We start from the raw sequence: 14,472 nt of genomic DNA, 5'->3' as shown, positions 1-14,472 counted from the left end.
GATAGATAGATAGATAGATAGATAGATAGATAGATAGATAGATAGATAGATAGATAGATAGATAGATAGATAGATAGATAGATAGATAGATAGATAGATAGATAGATAGATAGATAGATAGATAGATAGATAGATAGATAGATAGACAGATAGATAGATAGATCGATAGATAGATCGATATATATTTTTTAAGTGGTTAAACACAATACTATTATGGCCATTAGTTGTAATAAGACAGATTGGGGCAAAGTGCTGTATTTCAATTGGCCACTGGATGGAGATATGATCCTTCTCTCTCTCTCTCTCTCTCTCTCTCTCTCTCTCTCTCTCTCTCTCTCTCTCTCTCTCTCTCTCTCTCTCTCTCTCTCTCTCTCTCTCTCTCTCTCTCTCTCTCTCTCTCTCTCTCTCTCTCTCTCTCTCACCCCTTCACCCTCCCTCCACTACAATATACTCAATACTTCCTGTCAGCATTCTTCTTGACAACTTTAACTGAGTGGGACAATAGTTCCTTTGGGATCCATGTCAACAGAGAAACTGGCTCTTTCTACCCCTCCTTATTGTGCTTTCTGATCATGAACCAGCTCAGATGCAAATTCATAAAAAATACAGAGGATAAAACCCAACCTGTTCTCGCGTAAATGCGTCTCTATAGCACGCAGTGTGTTTATCGTAAACACTAGCTTGCATTTGATACGCACTTCTTTGCGTGTAATACACACGCACCCCACAATTCTACCCAAACGTATAATACAAACGCACCCCACACTACTAAACCTACCCTAACCAACCCATATGCGGGCAATAGAGACGCATTAACACTCCCAGCTAAATGAAGGTCACGTGCACACTTTTGAGAAGTCATACTCAGAGAGAAGCAGAGAGTCAAATAACATAATTCAAAGTGTGAAATGTTTCTCTCAAGTTAATAACTTTCTTGTAGATCTGTACATTTTACAGAATAATGTGAGTGGCGACTGGCGAGCAGGACGCGGTCAAGGGACGTGTGAGAGAACGGCGCGAGACCGGTGCGTGATTAAGGATGAACTGACATCACATAGATTTAGTTAGACGCCCCATCGAACGCGTCATTCACATCGTCATTTTACTGTAAAATGCAGTATAAACATGATTTTTGGAAGTAAAAAATAATGAATTACCGTATGATGTAGCCTACCTACATTGTAAAATGTACACTGTAAAATGCAGTGTACATGATTTTGGAAGTAAAAAATAATGAATTACCGTATGATGTACATTTCGAATTAGGCTAGCCTACTTTTACTGTAATTATTGTTAAAATTATGTCTTTAAAGTACTGTAAATGACACCTTATAATTTACAATGAAATACAGCAATATAATATTTCTATAGCAGCCCCCGAGTGATTATATTTTAGATAAATGGTTTTGTTTCTTATTTTTGTTATAGGCCTAATATATGTAGGCCCACATTAGGGTGTGTCACAATTCATGGTTAAATTTAACAAAACACTTTTTACAGTGATATGAGATTGTTGACCATCTGTTTTATTTATTTTTTCCTGTAAAAAAAAATTGGTCATTCTTGTGTGTGTCTCAAACTACCAAGCTAGACGAGAAAGAGTTTAAAGCTTTCTACATTGTGCCATTAATGCCATTGGAACACAACCGTGAGGCAGATGGTCACCGTCTGTCTGGTCTGAGAGGTCTCAGTCACTCCCACTCTCAAACTGTATACATCACTGGTGCACCAATGGAATAAAAAAAGATGCAAGGACACCGCGATGTCTTGGGTGTTGATTTTGACAAAATAGAAAGACAAACCTATTGTACCTGTAAAAATAGAACCAACTGAGGAGGTAAAGGTTCACCCAAATCTCTCACAACGCAGAGATTATGGAGAGTAGCTTAACTCATGTGGTAGAATTTTCCCTAAACCTAACCGTCTCCAATCGACGTCCCCTAACATATTCCGTCGACATATAGTCTATACTCCAGCGAGTCTACAGTCGACTTCAGCTGAGTTCCCTAACTCTAACTTATTCCATAACTTGCTTCCCTAAACTAGCCTGCTGCGCAGTAATAAGACGGACCTCAGCAAATGTCCTCCAAATGCTTTAATCACGGCCGGGAGATCTTTCCGAGCAGTTCTCAGAGGATCTCAGACAAATTCCATTGAGAATCCCACCGAAAAACACAACAGTTTTATAGAATAAGGAGGTATGGCAAAATTACATGAGTTTGATTGGCTCTTCATATGCAAACCCTTTTGTTATTAGGTAAAGCAAACATTGTTTTAATGATTACTTAATTGTTAATCATGAGGTTCTAACATAGTCATCTGTCTAGTTTCATTTCCCATATGTTATTTACACACACACACACACACACACACACACACACACACACACACACACACACACACACACACACACACACACACACACACACACACACACACACACACACACACACACACACACACACACACACACACACACAAGCAATATGAGATGGCATGAAACACATGATGTAAATATAAATAAATAACTACAAAGTATATAAATACATTTAAATATGAATAATACGTTATAAATGATTATGTCAGGGTATTAGCTTCAGGTTATGACTTGGGACTTCTGATGCTTGCATGTAAAGTCCTGGTGTGCCAGAAGCGCACGCTGTTCCTGTCTGCATGATGCATCCTGCTATTAGGTGCTGGATTGTCTCAAGAGGACCGGCCCTATTGATTTAGGGCTGAGTGCTCGTTCTTGTCCTGCTATGATTAGAGCCTCTGTGCTTTCCATCGGTCCTGCTATTTTAAACCAATTTCCCAAAGTCAGCCATACCAGCTACAGTATCTGGCAATGGTATATCCCAATGAGAGGTTTGTCTTCCGATGGCGCTTCCTAAATTATTCTGAAAATCTCCCTTAGATTTGAGTTAGTCCCTTGGACCTGTGGGCCATGTGTTCTCTGTTTCAATCAGGATGCTTAAATATAACAAATATGCCTTTCATTCTTGTCAACTGAATATATTTTTGAAGGAAATTGAATGGCTGTGAATCAAAAGCATAGTTCACGATATTTTTCAGACAATGAATAGGTAAATGTGATAAACAATATGATGAAGTTCAGAATCCTATTGCTTGTCCTAAGTGTGATGATAATAGACAAATGTCTGTTTTATTCTTTTTAGTTTTTATGGATCACAGGTATTTTACCTTTAGATCAGTAGATCAAAACAAGTCTATTCCATTTCTTATCACACATCTGCAAATGTGTAATAAAGATAAGATTCAATCATAAAACTGCCAATTCTCAAGTTATAGCTATTGAAAAGTTTTACAATAATTTTAAACCTTGAGTAGCTATAGTAAAAGAACTGGACTATTGTGCAATCATGATTAGGAAATTCTGCAATCCAAAACTGTTTCTTAAGTAAATATGCAATGTTTATTATGTTTAAAATGTATTCAAATCATTATAGATATTAGAAACCTCCAATATTGGTTTTAAAATTCAAAAACATTTTATGTCTCTGTTAAAGCAAACATCTACATGTTACTATTTACTATTACTCAATTCATTTGTTAGTTCTGCTCGAAATGAAATGTTTGAAATGATGAAAACAAGATTTTGTCATATTTTATATGGAGACAGAGACACTACAATAGTGTATAGCTGGAGATGCTTTAGTTTTACTGCTCACAAATGATGCTTTTGATGAGGTCATGAGCAATAATGGCCCATGAACACAATCAGGGGGTTTATGCCTCTGCAGTCCACAGGAAATGATCTTAGACCACTCTGATGCTAATATGTAACCCTTTAACTCCGAAATCCTTGATTGATATTTACAAATCTCACAAGTAATGCTTCAGTTATTGAATTAGGTGAAAAAAAGAAGGTTGATGTAAATAAAATATAATTATAACATGTATTATACAGAATCACAATTATATCATCTCATACATAAACCTTCATAATTTAATGTATCTAGTGGAACTTGATTCTCAGCCTCCACGAGCGTACATTTTTGCTCTTTTCTAAGTGCCCGCAAGTCTCATTAGGAGCCGGCTGGTTGCATCAGAAAAATAGTAAAGGCTCTATCCCTCTCTCTCGCTCAGTGAAACGGTGTAATCTGATAACCAGGACACATCTAACCACACTATAAAAACCCTCTCGCTAATAGCAAAGAAGCCACATACAAGCCAATATAGAGGAGAATCCAAATGGGTAAGAATGGGCCTCATCAAAAGCCTCTTTTTCATCTCGTGTTGTTTATGTCTGATGTTATGATCTGTTTCATGTAATTACTCTTTTGTTTGTGTTTGAAAGGAAACCAGGCAATGTTTTGTTTTCTTCTTAGAAAGGCAAAAATCATAAGAAATAATAATAATAAAGGGCAAACTTTCTCTTGTTTTTCATGGTCCACTTACAGGATGACTACAAAAAGGGGCAGAAATGACATACATCTCCAAAACATCTAGACAGCAGTCATTTGACAGTGTCATGGATGGGGACGAGAGCAACCAGATATCTTCAAATGTTTTTGAGGTACTCTGCTTATCTAAATTCACTCATTTATTCAGAAAGTTTGGAGTCAGCAAGATTTTGCAAAGTATATAAATGAAGTCTAATTTTGCTCAACATGGCTGAAATTATTTGATACTATCTAGGCTATATAGTCTTCTATTTTAAAATACACTGACCGGCCACAAAAAAAGTCGCTGTTTGGATTTAAATAGGCAAATGCTTAAGAGTCTATGATTGGATAATAATTGCAGTGATTATTTCTATTTGTTTGGCAACAGTTCTTCTAACCCTAACCCTGGAGTGTGTAGCTTTTCATTTCTTAAACCACCATGTAGGAAGACACATCATGGCCACATTCCAGGATGACAATGTCTAACACAGTCTCACCCCAAAACGTCACATACTGACGGGTCTTGACCATACGGCAACATACAACGAAAAGGGTACCCTTTAACGTCCATGTGTGACGATTCGGGTATAGTTGGGTTTAGGTATGCGTTAGGGTACCGCTAGGAAGCGCTGCTGGTGCGCTTATGTCTGCGTCTCATATTGACGTTATAGGGGTACCCTTTTCGTCGTATGTTGACGTATGGTCAAGACCCGTCAGTATATGACGTTTTGGGGTTCATCAGGCTCAAATTGTGAAAGAAGGGTTGGGATGGAGTTGCAATTCATGTTTCACACATGAATTGGCACTTCTGAGCCGAGACCTTAAATTTATATGGGGATGTGCTGAAGTAGACTTTACAGAGTGCTTGAATCTTTCATTGTCAATACAAGATCTTGACCAAACATGTATGCACCTCTTGATGAAAATAAAAGTTGTGATGTAATTTCTATCATGAGGCACATAAGTATTTGGTCGAGATCTTCAGCAAGTCTACTTCCGCACATCCCAAAGATTCTGTGCCATTCATTTGAGGTGTGTTTAGCTTCCCCTGTCTGATAGTATTGTGAGGACAGCTTGTGCAGGTGGTCTAATGTTCCTCATGACTGAATTTTAAACTCGGTTGGTTTCAGTGGGCAAAGCAAGGAAACGCAGTGGCTCTGGAGAAGCACCCCAAGTACTTGGACATACGCGACCACATCGGTGCCAGCCCACTGCACTACGCCTCATCCAAGGGACACTTTCGCATCATCAGACTTATTGTGCAGGTCATTGGACAACAAGGTAATAGACTTGAATTCATGACAAAATATCTGTTGCTGTAAATAAACTAAAACAATAAGTCATTGTTGACACTGCAGAGCTCAATGCCAGGGATGAGGAGGGGAACACACCTCTTCACTGGGCCGTGCAGAAGGACCAGCCAGGGGTCTGCTCTGTGCTGCTGACTCTGGGAGCAGATCCTAACATCCTAAATAACAGCCAGCAGTCTCCGCTACATACGGCTGTCAGCCTGGGCAAAAATCTGGTGGTAGAGGTGGGTCGTTCTGCTCATAAGCTCTTCAAACACTAAAGCTCATGTGTTTCATTGGAAGAAACATACTCTAGCTATTTCATATTCATGTAGCTAACATGATTATTCTTTTGGGTTTACTTAGCAACTTGTCTCACATAAACAAACTGATGTGAACCTGGAAGGGGACATGGGAAACACCCCTGTCATTTTAGCTGCTTCTTTGGATAACCATGAGGCTCTGGTTATATTGGTAAGTTGATTTTGATTTTAAATCAGTGGTGGGTGAATGTTTAAGTTCTATTAATTGAATTGAATAGTTGAATAGAAACATTCATTATATTCAAGTATGTATACATCTTGCATGCATCCAATCCATGTTCACCCACCATTGTTTTAAATTTAATTTAATAATAATATAAATAATCATATAATCTTATTGTACCACGCACACACGCACGCACGCACGCACGCACGCACGCACACACACACACACACACACACACACACACACACACACACACACACACACACACACACACACACACACACAAACGCACGCACACAATATCATTGTAACCTCTCTCCTCCAGTACAAACATGGTGCAAAGTTCTGTCGTCAGAACAAACTTGGACATTTTCCAATTCATGCTGCTGCTTTTTCTGGAGCTAAGAAATCCATGGAGGTCATTCTTCTGAAAGGTGAGATGTTGTATCACTGAACCTGAAACATTATATTACATAGTACCTTAAAATCCAGTGTCTTGTATTCCTCATTTTTCACAGGAGAAGAAGTTGGTCTGTCCATTGACAGTCATATAAACTATGTGGATAAATCTTGCAGCAGTCCTCTCCACCTGGCCGTGCGTGGAGGGAATCTGGACATCATTAAACTCTGCATTGCATATGGAGCAAAAATTGATCAGCAGCAGGTAAAAGAGGATCTTGTCATGAGAATGAATACCAAGAAAGAATCAATTCTATTCTATTTTCATTTGTAATACTTTTCTCTTTACAGTGTGATAAATCCACTGCTCTCCACTTTGCATGTAGTCAAGGTGCCATTGAGGTTGTTAAAGTCATGCTCTCGTCTTACCATAAAGTGTGTGACCTTATCAACATCACTGATGGGGCCAACCAGACACCTCTACATAAGTACTTCAGCTTTACACACTAAACAAGACTAAACAAGGCTAAACAAAATAACATAACTAACATATTTATTTTCCATTGGCAGAGCAGCGATTTTTGATCACTTTGAACTCTCTGAGTACCTTATATCACAGGTATGGCAAGTGCAGTTGTTGAATGAATAAACTATATTTGATAAACTGACAGTTTCTGTAAACCCGGACATTATTGTTCCAGGGTGCTGACATTGACTTTGTCGACTGCAAAGGCCATTCTCCACTCCTTCTGGCAACAAGTTGTGGAGCATGGAAAACTGTTAGTCTACTCCTCTCCCATGGTAGGTAACCTTAATAAATTATTATTATTATCATTTATTTTAATAATAATAATAATAATAATGGCTGGGTATTGACACACGTTTCACAATTCAATTAAATTTCTCAGGGAGAAAATATCCCTCAACTAATGCTGTAAACTCCACAGGAACCCCAGTTGGTACATTATAATGTGAAAGGTTATTATAGGCATTTAAATGACACATAAGGACATTTGTATAATAACAATGTAACAGTAAGAACTTTTTAATGACATAATTGCGTTTCTACTTGTTTTTTGTAATATAAACATTTAACTGGGGGCTGTCATAAAAATATTACAGATTTATCATACATACGTTAAGAACAGGTTAAGTAAAAATACATTCCTTCTGATGTTTATTTTGTGCTGTAACTTGTAGTAAAGCGGAAGAGATGATCAGTTCAGGTGCCGCTTGAGGCAACAGCGATCTGTCACTCAACATTAAAGAGCGCCAAACAGTATTAACAAAAGTAACAAAGCAGAAGGGAGGCGTGCTACAAAGTTTTGTTCATTCATCATCTGAAAACAGCATAGAATAAAATATCGATTCTTGGGATTTAAGATTCGATATCGGTTCATAAAAATGAGAATTGATTAAAATGTAGAAATCTGTCTTTTTTTAACCCAGCCCTAAAAAGTTATTATTTGTATTATTTCTTATCTCATAACAGTGGTTCTCACCTTTCCCTTTTTGACTCCATGTAGGAAAAAAATAAATTTTAAGGCCCTGCTCTTTTTATTTATTTACATTTGTTTCAGCTTATTTTAAAAGCTTGTTTTGTCTTATTTTAAAACATTGTAAAAAAAATTTTTTTTAATTTTAGGCACCATTGGATGTTTGCTGAGATCCCCTATGGGACCCGGCTTCTGGTTTAGAACCACTGTCTTACAATATTATTTATTATAATAATCTAAATAAGAATAACACTTACAAGCTGATAAATCTGTTTGGTTTATAGGAGCTGATCTGAAGAAAAAAGACACATCTGGATGCAACTTCCTGCATCTGGCCATCCTGCAGCCCAGGGGTCTGAAAAACCTGCCAACAGAGGTACTGCAGGTAAAACGTACAGGGCTTTAAGAGACTGTGCCCATCTTTCACGTAGTTCTCATTCCCACAGGGATCCCAAAGGAAAAGTCACTGCTGCCCTCTACTGTTAGTGTCATGTAGAATACTGTGCGAAGTTCACCGTGAGGCTCTTTTGGTTTATCCACAGCACAAGAGTGTGAGAGAGCTCCTCAATGATGAGGATATTGAGGGCTGTACTCCTCTCCATTACGCCTGTAGACTGGGAATACCAGAGTCTGTGAAGAACATGCTGGGATTAGAGGTCTCGCTGGACCAAAAGTGCAAACAGAAGAAATCTGCACTTCATTTTGCGGCCGAGTAAGTCTGTTGTCATTGTGAAGATTCAGAAATGGCAATAAGAAAACAGTAAAGAGCATTTGTATTTGCCCGGAAATTTATGGAAAGCTACAGTTATATAGACAGCTACAGACAGTAGGCCTAGCTAATAGCCTACCTGTAGTTATGAGCATCATTTTCTGTGTCTGTTGAGATTTGGGAGGATCAACACATGCCACAGGATTCTGGAGATGGTGACAGACACCAGACTGCTGAATGAGGGGGATGAGCAGTGTTGCCAGATTGGAAATATCCAAGTATCGTACCAGAAGCTCAAAATTATCGTATTTGGAAGAAAATGATCGTACATGATGAAAACATGCGCAGAATTCTCCATTTCTGGGGGGGGGGGGGGGGGGGGGGTGTTGCTGAATAATTTGCTTGGTTGGGTCCTTACCATAGACTGTAAAAAAAAAAAATAGGTCCTTACATGCGCTTCGTGAGGCACACACGCACACTAGCCATAGACAGTATATGACACTAGCACACACACGCAAGGTCTCTCGCACCCTTTCTCTGCTGTGCACGCGCTACACATGCGCGCTCTTGCTTGCTCGATCTAGATTCCGGGAGATTTTTTAACTAATTTGCGGGCAATTCTGAAATTATCGTACATTATGGGATTTTTTTCATTATTGATCGTACATCGTACAGAGGTCAAAATTATCGTACAAATACGATAATTATCGTACGTCTGGCAACACTGGGGATGAGAAAGGACTGACCCCTTTGCATCTGGCGTCGCGTGAAGGTCACGTTAAAGTAGTTGAGCTTCTCCTACGCAAGGGGGCGCTGTTTCACAGGTACGAGTGCTTGTACAATTCACTTTTTGTCAGGAGTAAAAGAAACAACACTGCTTTACACAGTTTAAACATGATCCCAATGAGCAACGTAAAACTCCTAAAATCTTTTTATTTTTTAAATATATTTTTGTTTAGTGACTATAGAGGATGGTCATGCCTGCATCATGCTGCATCTGAAGGATACACACAGACCATGGACACTTTGCTGACGTCTAACATCAAACTTCTAAACAAAACCGATGGAGAAGGAGTAGTCTGTCTAATTTGCTAAAACACTTATGACACAACTTGGTCATAGCTACTGATTTACATTGGGGTCCAAACGTCTGAGACCAGCTTTAATTTAGCATTTTTAAAATCGAATTGAATATTTTTCTTGATTTTTTTTTTTTTTTTTTTTTTAGTAGCAGTGAATGAGGATGAATAAAACTTTTTTAAAATGAATTTCAGAATATTGTAGTACCATGTGACACTGAAGACTAAAGTAAAAATGTTGAAAATTCAGCTTGGTCATCACAGGAATAAATTACATTTTAAAATATAAAACTTATTTTAAATTGTAATAATATTTCACAATATTAGGCCTACTGTTTTTCTGATTTTTTTTTTTTTTTTTCACAATGGGGAGCAAAAGTGACTTCAAAAACATTTTGAACTTACGGACCCTAAACATGATTATTTTGGGAACACTTGCATTGAGCGTGTTACTGATGATGTTGCTCTGAATACTGTCTCTTATAGAACACAGCACTGCATCTGGCTGCTAGAGCAGGTCATGTGGCAGCAGTGCGACTTCTGTTATACAGAGGGGCCAAGATCGTCCTCAATAAGAATGATGCCTCTTTCTTGCACGAGGCTGTACAAAATGGCAGGAAGGAGCTCACTAACACTGTGATTGAGAGTGACAGGTCAGTAGCCATTATTTGTAAAAATGTTAAAAATGTATTTTCCAGTTTCTTCATTCATCTTATCTTTGATGAATACAGATGTGAAGAGGCGATGACGACATACAAACCAAACTCAGCAAAACGCTGCATTGTCATGGACATGATTGAGTTTCTTCCGGAGTCTTTTAAAGTGAGTTTTAACTGTTGCTTATGCCCGGCCCTTAAATTGAAGGTTTAACACTCTAACCAGCAAAAGCAATGCAATTTCCCCAGCATCTTCTAGACACTTGCATAAAGGAATCAGATGAAGATGTGAACAGCTCCAATTACTATGTAAGTTTCCTTTCGTATTGAATGTTTAAAGTAACAGCCTCTTCAACTAACACCTTGTACGTTCACCAGATTGAGTACAACTTCCGGTGGCTTCAACATCCACTGCAGAATCTTAAAAAAGCAGGCATGAAAAAAGACACCACCTACAAACCTCTTAGTGCATTAAATGTAGGTATATGTAGGCTATAATAATAATAATATATACTGTATATAATTTCATTGTGAATGGGCATGTTGAGATAAAGTCTCCCCTACAGGCTATGGTGAAATTTAATCATGTCAGCTTGCTGACCCATCCAGTCTGCAAGAAATATTTGGAGATGAAATGGTGAGTATTTGCCATTGTGTTTGCCATTTTTGATGATGTCTCAACATCCTGAGTTTTTGGAACCTATTTTTCTACAGGAATGCCTATGGGGTCAAAGCACATCTGCTCAATATGACCGTCTATGCGCTGGGGGTGTTTCCTTTAACTTATCTCATTGTGAACCTGAAGCCCACCTTGGTCATGGCAAGAAATGTCACATCAGTCAACATGGTCTGCACTTCCATGTACAAGGTACAATAGTACTAAGGAAATTCATGAAAAAAAGACGTTGTGACACCGTATACATACAAACTGATGCAAATTCTCTTTAATTTACACAGCAAACCTATATAATAACAACATGCATGCTCTTGGTTCTTGTTATGAACATGTATGCCGTTGGGAAAGAGATCCTGCAAATTTTTCAACAGGTTTGTATACGCTGCACTCACTATTGTCAGTCTTACAATTTTGACACAAAAAAAGCCTGTGAGGGAATCAGTCAGAGAGGCTCATATAAATACTGATCAAACCAATAAATGCTTGCAACCAACTTGATTTATGTATAGCTATTTATGATAATTATTATCCTGTGCACAGGTGATCTTGATAATTAATAACGTGTTACAGCCTCATATACTGTATACAGACACTTGGCATTAATACGCATTTAAACATGATATGAGTGGAGAGCTCTATTCCATCTAACATTTACTCACCATTGTTGTGTAGATTAGAAGAACTCCATCCTCCTTATCATTATGGTAAATTAATATATAGCTCTCAAGTTTAGTCATGTGTTTACTCAACTTTAACATGTCATTTTATTTTTTTGGCAAGATGTGAAAGTTTCTTTTCACCTGCTGTCGCAATAAAGTGATACTTAAAGCGGATATGCTTGAATGGTTCAAGAATGTTTGGTTATATTATGCGAAAAGAGGAACATTTCATTTAGCTCCCTTTCCGCCCCTATTTTGGACAGAAGCATTATGATACTGCATCATTTGAATATTAATTCTAATTGGTCAGTGGCTTAGTTACACTCAAAAAAAAGATGTAATCCTTAATTCAAGATTTACATTTCAAAATTCCATCAAATTGAATATATGAATAAATTGTAAGGATTACATTTTTTAAATAAAGAGTAAAGAAGAAGAAGAGCTTAAAACATTTTGTGTAAATGGTAATGGAACAAGGGAATGGACCTTTAAGTTTGTGATTTGTATTTATAAAAAAAATAAAAATAATAATGTTTGAATTTAAGTTTAAGACTTATACCAAATATTAATTGAAATGCTTAAATCTTGAAAAAAAACGTACACTTCTTTTTTTGTGTAATAAGAAGCAGGACTCGACTACATCGTTAAAAATAAATAAAACAAAAATATCATATACCACTGTGAGGCGGCTCATCTTCCCTAGACTCCTCTGACAACTTAAATCTCTCCATTTGATCAGTTTGAAAACATTTGCATCCTGAAAGTTCAAGTATGCGCAATCATTTTGACCATGGCTTGTTTTTGGAAGCGGTTGAATTATTTGCGAGATCCGTCAAACTACATGGACTGGTCCGCTGCGATCTGTGCTCTGGTGTTCGTGGTGCCGTTGCTGATGAACGCGAAGAGTTCCTGGCACTGGCAGGCAGGAGCACTGGCAGCTCTGGCCTCCTGGATAAATCTCCTCCTCTATCTCCAGCGGTATTGGACTAGATGACAGTTAATACACCCACAGAACAGAATTATGTAACAGAAGCATTGCATAACATTTGTAAGGACTTACCATCTGTATTCTCTCATGGCTGTAGGTTTGAACGGATTGGTATATATGTGGTCATGTTTCGGGAGATCTCACGGACACTGCTGAGCATTATATTGTTGTTCTTCTACTTGATATTGGGATTTGCTTTGTCCTTCTATGCCTTGATGATCGAACAGGTGAGCATATGAGTTTTCATAAATCATCGTTAAACGTAAAAACGATTAGCTTTAATGCTTTAAACCCCAATTTAAAATGTGAATTTACTTTACAGCAACATTTTGGAAGGGTGTTCCTGTCACTGCTGCAGACCTTTGTCATGATGGTTGGAGAAATCAACTACCAGGACAATTTCCTGAAACCCTACCTGCAAGGAGACCTTCCTTTCCCAAACTTGACATTGGCCATCTTTATTTGGTTTGTGTTACTCGTGCCTATTCTTCTCATGAACCTTCTGGTAAGTCCAAAAGAAAACACTGTCTGAATTGAATATAAAACAACAGTCCAGTGTGTCTTTTAACAGTCAAACTCGTGTATTTTGAGTTTAGATTGGTTTGGCTGTTGGTGACATAGCAGAGGTTCAGACAAACGCATGTTTGAAGAGGATTGCAATGCAGGTGATTCCACTCAAACTCTCTAATATTGTGTCATTTCTCCTTAAAAACAATGGTTTACTGTCAATCTACTCCACAGATTGATCTTCACACTAATCTGGAGGAGAGGCTTCCCTATTGGTTTATGAAGCGGGTGGACCAGGTCTCCATCAGAGAATTCCCAAATGGATCCTTCAGAGGAAAGGTCTGACAACACGATAATGATAAGAATATGTTGATGTTTCAAAAGGCAATCCAACTGATAATTGTGCAGTAAGTTCACCTTGGTGAATGCGATTTCCACCAGCTATTAAAGCTGATTTAATGTGCCTGTGCACAGAAAAGATGGTTTTTCAGTGGGAACGAGGTGAGGAAGTCCAGGACCCGTCTCAGTCCTACCAGCCACCAGTTATCTCCACTGGAACGGGAGCTAACCAAACAGAAATATAGGTAACACCAATCTGAACCAAGTCATTCAATTCAAGTCCTAAATTAAACCCAATAGCCCTTCATGTCAGACCATGTGCTGTGCAATTTCTCAGGCTGAAGGAGATATCAGAGACCATGGAAAAGCAACACAACCTGCTAAAGCTCATAGTGCAGAAGATGGAGATCAGCTCAGAGGCCGACGAACACGACGGACCCCCGGTCTTTCAGGAGCTGAAAGAGAAACTCCTCAGCAAGAGCAAATGGGGTCCGTTGCTCAGGGCAGTGACCGCCAGAAAGAAGGGAGTCTGCAGTTTCATAAAAACGTCATGAACACAACATCGTTTCAACGGAATTGTTGTATTTACTCATAAACTGTGATGACATGGCTAATTTCTCAGTATGACCTAACGTGTGTACAACAATCAAGGCTAAAACCAAATACCAAGCATTTAGCATTTATTGTGTCTACATTGGGTTATTATTACTATTAATTCAACCAAAGGTAAAACTGGTTTTGTTACTGGAAAAGCAATGTAAACTGGTTGTTCATTCATTA

The 14,472-nt window shown here is 38.2% G+C and overlaps 1 protein-coding gene across 1 annotated transcript; it reads left to right on the top strand.

Annotated features, from left to right (window-relative positions):
* The first annotated feature begins 967 nt into the window (after positions 1-967).
* Positions 968-14,376, top strand: trpa1a (transient receptor potential cation channel, subfamily A, member 1a). Its single transcript, XM_079611972.1, has 29 exons — positions 968-1,025; positions 4,422-4,537; positions 5,537-5,687; positions 5,765-5,940; positions 6,062-6,169; positions 6,510-6,618; positions 6,703-6,848; positions 6,935-7,071; positions 7,154-7,202; positions 7,285-7,384; positions 8,364-8,464; positions 8,622-8,791; positions 8,964-9,039; positions 9,524-9,612; positions 9,748-9,862; positions 10,354-10,520; positions 10,599-10,689; positions 10,773-10,832; positions 10,902-11,000; positions 11,090-11,160; positions 11,238-11,391; positions 11,481-11,570; positions 12,667-12,836; positions 12,944-13,073; positions 13,169-13,351; positions 13,443-13,511; positions 13,588-13,692; positions 13,828-13,937; positions 14,030-14,376. Exons 2-29 carry the CDS (start codon positions 4,445-4,447, stop codon positions 14,244-14,246), a joined length of 3,336 nt encoding a protein of 1,111 aa, XP_079468098.1. The 5' UTR covers positions 968-1,025; positions 4,422-4,444; the 3' UTR covers positions 14,247-14,376.
* The last annotated feature ends 96 nt before the right edge of the window (positions 14,377-14,472 follow it).

Source organism: Phoxinus phoxinus (genome assembly GCF_949152265.1).
Source record: "Phoxinus phoxinus genome assembly, chromosome: 5".
NCBI classification, from domain to species: Eukaryota; Metazoa; Chordata; class Actinopteri; order Cypriniformes; family Leuciscidae; genus Phoxinus; species Phoxinus phoxinus.
This window is presented reverse-complemented; position numbering and strand designations above follow the sequence as displayed.